The sequence below is a fragment of the Aristolochia californica genome, unplaced genomic scaffold (genome assembly GCF_029961685.1).
Source record: "Aristolochia californica isolate CCGP_79_NKW_82.1479 unplaced genomic scaffold, dmAriCali1.0.hap1 SCAF_7, whole genome shotgun sequence".
Classification (NCBI taxonomy): domain Eukaryota; kingdom Viridiplantae; phylum Streptophyta; class Magnoliopsida; order Piperales; family Aristolochiaceae; genus Aristolochia; species Aristolochia californica.
Window position 1 is genome coordinate 41,487,943 of NW_027182268.1, and position 8,442 is coordinate 41,496,384.

General features: G+C 42.8%; 1 protein-coding gene across 1 annotated transcript; it reads left to right on the top strand.

The window, feature by feature from the left end:
- The first annotated feature begins 1,394 nt into the window (after positions 1–1,394).
- On the top strand, positions 1,395–5,753 carry LOC137936200 (alpha-xylosidase 1-like). Its single transcript, XM_068780767.1, has 3 exons — positions 1,395–1,616; positions 2,026–2,705; positions 3,803–5,753. Exons 1-3 carry the CDS (start codon positions 1,396–1,398, stop codon positions 5,668–5,670), a joined length of 2,769 nt encoding a protein of 922 aa, XP_068636868.1. The 5' UTR covers position 1,395; the 3' UTR covers positions 5,671–5,753.
- Positions 5,754–8,442: the final 2,689 nt, after the last annotated feature.

The following is an 8,442-nucleotide window of genomic DNA, read 5'->3' on the forward strand; positions in this document are numbered from 1 at the left end:
AATGGCCTACGCCTGAGAAAAGATTTTTGGCTTTTGCACAAGTGTTGCAGAAATGCAGAGAGTGACAGAAGACAAATGCACAATCCATGACAAGACGGGAACTCTTAAATGAAAAATGAATAATATAACAAATTCCTAGAACGACAGACAAAATTTCAGATGATGCATTTGTCTTCAAGTGTGGGCATCCCCAATCATCTGCTTTGCATTCTCTGGGCTCATCCTTTCACGCTTGGTCTGGATTCTGGAGTAAGGAGATGGAGTTAGCGCAAATTAAGCTGAAAAATCACATAGCTCATCCTGAAAGATACTCAAAGCCGGGAATAAATCATAACAAAATTATTATTTGCTTGAATTGAATTTACATCCTTGTCTTGTCACCCTATATTCATTAAAAATTAACAGTTGCGTGTCAGCTTTTAGCGTCGTACATGAATCTCGGCAGCATTCAAGCAAGTTGGACGCCATTTCTATGTGATCATGATGCAAATATTGAAGCTATAACAATTTCAAACGGTCCACGGAAACCATCCAGTTGGGCTGGTCGACTTACCCTACGGCAATTCGATTAGGTTCCGTTCCAGTGAAAATTGAGCTAGAATTAGATGAGAGAGAGGCGAATTGGGTTCTTGACCTGACCCATTCCTCTCAAATCCTCTAAATTTGCCGGACTAGTAGATTGACCCAGTGAGTCATAGTACAATACACGTCTCTATTAAAATATATCATCTGATTAACTGTGTCTTTAAATTGCAATCAGTGGAGACACTGTGACAAAAAGGTCACAAAAAAGATTTTTTTTTTTTTTGTGAAAAAAGGGCTTTTTCATTGATGATCATTTCCACATCCCATGTTCTCCGGTAGATATTTTACGTTAACAACACTACTATGAATTGACAAGTGTAAAATCCAAAGACTGTAAGAATCGCAAAAGGGAATCAAGTACCAAATGCCTTTTTATTCCTTTTATGCGACAAAAGTTGTTTCATTAATCTGCTTTTGTACAATTTATCTCTCAGCATCCGATGCTCGCTGCGAATTACGTCCAATTTTAGGTAAAAAATCAGGTCTTTTCACATTGCATTCCTCCGGAGCTAAATCTGAATTCGGAAGGATTCCTGAAAATTGGAATCAGACCGTTTATTGTCATTAGTAACAAGGGAAAGTGGTCAGTCTGAGTTAATGAGAATGCTTCTCTTACTGGTTTTCAGTCTCGGAGGAGATTAAGATAAACTTCTGTTGGGAGAAGAAGAAAGAAAAATAACGGAAAGGGCCCGCAGCACCGTCACATGGAAAAAATCACCTTTCACTCACATGCTCCCATCAGTTGAACTATGGAAGCTTTATAACTGGAACCAGGGGCCGTGCTTCCGTCGCTACTCTGACGCCCAAAACATGACAGTTTCTCCTTCTTCCCCTCTTTTTTCTCTATCATTCCTTCTTCTCCTTCTTTCTCTTCGTCTATGTCTTGCAGCTTCCACCGGCAAGATTGGCGAAGGCTACCGTTTGGTCTCTATTGAAGAATCCCCTGATGGAGGACTCATCGGACAACTGCAAGTGAAACAAAAAACTAACACATATGGTGCGGATATTCCCCATTTGCAGCTTTTTGTCAAGTATGAAAAATCTCATCTTTTTTCCTTTTTCATTTCTCGTGGAAAACCACCTTTTATATGTTGCTACTTTTCCGCTTCGCTGGGCTTTTAGGGCCTTTTTGCCTAATCAAGAGATAAAAAAGGTTCTAATTAGATGTACATTATTTGTTCCTTCTTTTTTTCATGTTAATGCAGGTCAGAAGATCATAAACCCTTGGCTGTTTCTTCTTTAATTTTTTGATATTCCTCTTAGTAGGTTGAATCGCATTTAACTAACTAGTATGTGATATTTTCTTTCTGTTCACTTGATACGCTTGAAACTGAAACTCGATTTTCGTTTATATGATAACGTTTTTCCAATTTTTTCCATGTCCCTTGTCAGCTGATTGAATGGCTTTGAACTAATAATTCTGTGTTTTTTTACTTTTAGGCATGAGACTGGTACTCGTTTGAGGGTACATATAACTGATGCAGAGAAAGAGAGATGGGAAGTTCCGTATAATTTACTCCCGAGAGAAAAAGTTCCTTCTTTGAAGAAATCCCTCGGAAACAGAGGAAAGCCCTTTGCAGCTTCTGAGTATCCCGGAAATGAGCTCATATTTAGCTACATACCTGACCCGTTTAGCTTTGCAGTTAAGAGAAAATCAAATGGAGAGACACTCTTCAATTCAAGGTCTGAGGAAACAGATTCATATTCCAGCCTAGTCTTCAAAGATCAGTATCTTGAGATATCAACCAAATTGCCTACAAGTGCTTCAATATACGGATTTGGGGAGAACACACAGCCGAAAGGCATTAAATTACAGTCAAATGATCCTTACACTCTCTATACAACTGATATTGCTGCCATTAATGTTAACATGGACCTATATGGATCACACCCTGTTTATATGGATCTCAGAAACAATGGTGGAGAGGCTTATGCCCATGCCGCGTTGTTGCTAAATAGCAACGGAATGGATGTGTCCTACCGAGGTAGTTCCCTGACATATAAGGTGATCGGTGGCGTCTTTGATTTCTACTTCTTTGCAGGGCCAACACCATTGGCAGTGGTTGATCAATATACTTCACTTGTGGGTCGACCTGCCCCTATGCCTTATTGGGCGCTAGGTATGATTGTCTTCTGGTCCCCTTGATTTGTTACCTTCGGTGTAAATGGATCAAGATCAGTGCATGAGCCTTTTTTAGCTTTCTCACTCCTCTTACTGGATTTAATGATACTTTTATCTACAAGTTCTTCACCATTCTCGTCCATATTTCTTATCCCGGATTCCAAAAGCAGTTCCTGGCCATTTTTAGTTTCAGTTTCTTTAGTCAGACAAACTGGTATTTTTTCTCTGATCAGTCCATCTGAGAATAGAAACCCAACCCACCCTTTGGCTTTTTGTTGCAGTTTGAGAGCAGTAACCCCATCTGAGGGTAGACCACATTTTCTGAAGCCCTAACATTTATTCTACCCAAGCGAAGCCTACAGTGGTGAAGTGAGCCCTTTTGTTTTTTTTTTTTTTTTTGTTTTGCTGTACTCCGTCTGCAAGCTGTTGGCAAAACTGCGAGTCCGTAATCTTACTGTATGCAACTATGCCTGTAGATCTTGTTCCCCTAAAACCCAACCACATGTACACAGTTACAGTTTCACTCTTTTATCTCCTTGCTCCGTTCGGTCATTAATGAACCCAGAATCGTGTTTTTCAGATTTCATTTGAGTGGATATCGTCGGTGTCTGCTTGTAGATCTTGTTCCCCTAAAACCCAACCCCTCTTCGTATTGATGGAATTTTTTTCTCCTTCCGAATTGAGCATCGACTATTTGTTCTACCCGGCAACAGGGTATGAAATACTTTCGCAAATGACTTCATGGATGGTCCACCTCTGCGATCGTAAATAGAGTAATAGGTGACCAGGACCATTCCATGACATCATGACGTGGGCCCTGCGTCTTAAATTCCTCGTTCTTCAGTGACATGAAAGGATTCTGCAATTCTGCTGCATTGCGGAGGGAATCCTAAGTCCTTTTTTCTATGAGCAGTCGTGAACAGGGATTTTCAGCATTATTTAGGAGATGTGCGCGTGCGGTGCCTCGGATTCGAACTATTGTATATAATTCTTGTTATTCTCGCATAAGTCTTTGTAATAAGATATATATATATATATATATATATATATAATTAGATTGATCTGAATTATAAGATTGCACATGTATTCTCGCAGGATTCCACCAGTGCCGATGGGGATATCGAAACGTGTCGCAGCTCGAAGGTGTTGTCGAAGGGTACAGGAAAGCCAACATTCCTCTCGATGTCATGTGGACCGATGACGACCACATGGACGCAGCCAAGGACTTCACTCTCGATCCCATCAACTTCCCCCGCGAGAAGCTCCAGCCTTTCGTGAAAAAACTCCATTCTCAAGGCATGAAGTACATCGTCCTCATTGATCCCGGTATCGCCGTCAACTCCAGCTATGGCGTTTTCAAGCGGGGAATGGCGAATGACGTTTTTATCAAGCACGACGGCGAGCCTTTCCTCGCCCAAGTTTGGCCTGGTCCTGTTTACTTCCCGGATTACCTCAACCCACGAACTGTCACTTGGTGGGCAGACGAGGTCAGACGATTCCGTGAACTCGTCCCCGTCGATGGTCTGTGGATTGACATGAACGAAGTCTCCAATTTCTGCACGGGGAAATGCCAAATCCCGAAGGACCGCCCCTGCCCCGGGACTGGGCAACCATGGGACTGTTGTATGGATTGTACAAACATCACAAACACTAGATGGGACGATCCACCTTACAAGATCAACGCGTCCGGGATCCACGCGCCCTTGGGATACAAAACAATAGCCACCAGCGCGACGCACTACAATGGGGTATTAGAGTACGATGCCCATAGTCTCTATGGTTTTTCCCAAGCTATTGCCACACACAACGCTCTTCTTGGGCTTACCGGCAAGCGGCCCTTCGTCCTATCCCGTTCCACTTTCGTGGGTGCTGGCCACTACGCGGCCCACTGGACTGGTGACAACCAAGGGACTTGGGAAAATTTGCGCTACTCCATCTCCACCATACTGAATTTTGGTATGTTTGGAGTGCCCATGGTTGGTGCGGATATTTGTGGCTTTTACCCTCAACCAACAGAGGAGCTCTGTAACCGGTGGATTGAGCTCGGAGCATTCTATCCATTCTCAAGGGACCACGCCAACTATTACTCTCCTCGACAGGAGCTCTACGTGTGGGACTCCGTCGCCTCATCTGCTAGAAATGCCCTGGGTCTACGTTACAAGCTCCTTCCCTATCTCTACACCTTGAACTACGAAGCTCACACGACTGGGGCACCAATGGCTCGCCCTGTTTTCTTCTCCTTCCCAAATTTCACTGAGAGTTACGGCTTGAGCACTCAATTCCTCCTGGGGAGTAGTGTCATGGTGACACCGGTGCTGAAGCAGGGCGCTACTAGTGTCAAGGGGATGTTCCCACCGGGGACCTGGTACAACTTGTTTGATATGACCAAGGCCGTGGTTTCCGATAGTGCCCACTGGGTCAGTCTCGACGCGCCTCTCAATGTGGTTAACGTTCATGTGTACCAAAACACGATCTTGCCGATGCAAAGAGGAGGTACCAGGTCTCGAGAGGCGAGAATGACACCATTCACGCTAGTTATCACCTTCCCAGCTGGGGCCACTGGCGGCGAGGCAAAGGGGAAGGTGTTTGTGGATGACGACGAGCTCCCGGAGATGAAAATCGCAGGTGGGCAATCAACATATGTCGAGTTCTTTGCTACATTAAGTCCGAAGAAGGTTAAAGTGTGGTCTGAGGTGACTGAGGGGGACTATGCTGCGAAGAAGAGCTTGGTAATTGAGAAGGTTAAAGTATTGGGTTTGGAAGGACTTGGACAAGGGCTCGAGATTGAGGTAAATGGAGAGGTAATGAAGGACATCAAGGCTGATTTTACCCAAGTGTCGCTAAGTCATGTAGAGAAATTAGGAGGAAATCACAAGAAGAGTATGATGGTGGAGGTCGGCGGCTTAACTTTGTCTCTAGGGAAGAACTTTGCCATGTCATGGTCCATGGGGATCAAAGGCTGAGGCATAGTTTTTTTTTTTTTTTTTCTGGTTTAAACTTTGTCAGTCTCGATAAAATGTTGTTTCAAATTTGCGCTCAAAACTGACCTGTTGGCTTTTTGAATCCAAACAAAACAAACACCTGACTGTGCAAAATCCATTCGTCCCCATCGTTTCAATCTAGTGGTTTTGGTGGGACTCGCATCCCTTTTCTTCCCACGAAATCGACTGCAGTATCCGTTCGCCTTCGCCCTTCTCTTTAAGCGGTGTCATTTGGATCATGGCATCGCTACTGGGCTTCATACATAAGATGCTCTATGGGCCTAACTGTTTCGTTCATCTAAGCCGTCTCTCAAACTGATGTAAATAATTACGACCAGGTAATGGTAGATCGTCTGATTGTGCAAGTCGAGACGGCTAAGCTTCGGTTTCTTATCTTCTAGTCTATCCATTAAAAAATTATTTATGCCTTTCTCTCACGACAGACGTCCGAAGAAGGTAAAACATTTGCATCAAACTTGCTTAGTTGCTCGGGCTATGAGAGACCTTGATTCTTGCCAACAAGTTCAAAGGGTCAAAATACTGGTGGTTACAGGATTCCTAATTAGAAACTGCACCGGCACATAAAATAAAAAAATCAAAGGCCGCAATTCTAGAAGAATTTACTGATCGCAGCTGCGAATGGAGTCGAAGGAAATCTACCGGCCCGTGAAGCGATAACGTTATTTGTCTTGCGACCAAATGCATCGTAACCGGGAAGGAGAAAGGAAATTTCCAGACTCCACCAGACGAATTGCACATTGCGTGTTAGATTATTTGTTCCTCTTCTCTCTGTTTCCAACTTCTAATAAATCAAAGCAGTTGCTATTGTCTAAAATCCTTTAATAAAATCGAAGCCGTCGATGTCGTTCAACCTTTGTGATTAGGTGTAATAATTAAGGAGAATATCAGTGGTAACTGGTAACCGAAATTTAAGGCGACAAAGCTGCGGTTCTCTATCATCCCAGATGGAGTGTTTCGCATTTCCATGTGTTTTTTCTTCTTTCTTCTTCTCTGAGAAAAAACGGGTGTTGCACTCCATACGCAATGCATATAACCTGAACAAAGAGCATGAATAAGATGGTTATCTACCAGTCTTCAAGCGGATTGAATGAGTGTGGGTAGGTGACTGGTGACAAACGACAACTTGTAGTGACCACGAAACCCAATTGAAGAAGAGAATATCTCATCTTTTCGTCCTATCCTAATAGCTTCACAACCACAATTTCGTGTACTCCAGAACGCGAAATCACAAATGATAATCTGCGGTGCACAGACGGAAGGAAAAAGTGAAACTGATTTCCGAGTAGAGGGGAAATTCGGGGAAAACGATGTCCATATCCCTGCAGTCTCTTATTCGTAACTCACATAATTGTGTTCTTCAACTTAATTATATCTTGACAGGCAAAATAAGGACGAACCTAGAGGAAAAACAAAAAACAACACAGAAGGAAGAGTTGAAGAAAATTCATAAATCCCAGGTTGATTCGACTTCTCACACTTGAGAGAATCAAACATACCCTTCAGCACACGCAAGAGTCGACAAGTTTGTCCCCTAACTTTGCCTTTACGTATGATTATCTTCTGTCTGGGTAACCGTCTTTCACCTTTGTGAGTCAAGGGTGACAAGTTGACAAGTTGGACTCGCGAACTGCAAAAGTTAATCCAAAACGGATAATGAATTTGTGATAATAAGATTTGATCAGGTCAACTTCCCTAGGTGACAAAAGTATCGTCCGTAACCCAACCATGTGATAATACTCAAATCTAGAAACGTCGTGTCCTGTGGAGTTTTTGTCTCGTTAGGCGCTCGGAATTTTGAGTATGTCTGCACGTATCCTACCAATGTGGTTTTCAACTTGATGCTCCGGTCTCTCTCTCTCTCTCTCTCTCCATTGCTAGACAGAATTGGCGCATCAATACGCTTCTTCACTCTTCCAATTTGGCATTGGAAAAGAATTTGCATATGAGCTTCGTCCCTAAACATCAATTTCGTTCTTTGGCTGTTTGCCATGTTAGAATCTAGTAATCCATTTCGATTTGAGAAGGGAAGGAAAAGGATATTTTTTACTTGCAAATGGGGAAAATGGAGAACATCGAGGGGAGGTTAATTTCCGTGAAATCCACATCTTCTCCTTCCCCAATTGGATGACACTCACAGCCTAATAAATGTTTTAAATCCTTTCAAAAAAAGAAACCTAACTGGAGGAAACTGTGAAAGCAGAGCGCACGAAACAGAGCTGTCAGAATCATCCATCAGCGGATTTCTGCGAGATAACTTCTATTTATTTAAATTAAATTTGAAACCAGCCATCAGTAATGCTTTTAAAAGCGGTTTTCCTTTCCGGGAATAAGAATGCGAAGGATTCTTGAAAACCGACTTCCCCAGACCTCGATTTGCCTCGAAAAATAACATGGCAACTTTTGGGCGTTTTTTTCGCGCGAAACAGCACCGAAACGAGAGTCGTCCCTTACGCTGATCCAAAATGGGGGTTGCGTTTGTTTGAATAAGTGTTTTACGAGATAAATGCCATTGAAACTGGATTGAAGACGATGCGAACAAGAAAGAAGCATTGGCACGCAACCACCGATAAAATAAAGAACTTGAACAATCTTCCGGCAAAATTTCCTTCAGGGATTCCTCGATGCCCCAAAATTGAGGATGAACCAGATGGTGAGAGAATTGAAATCCCATAAAACTAATGAGCAAGAACAAAAATAGGCACCAAAATGGGAAGAAATGAAAAAGAAGGGCCT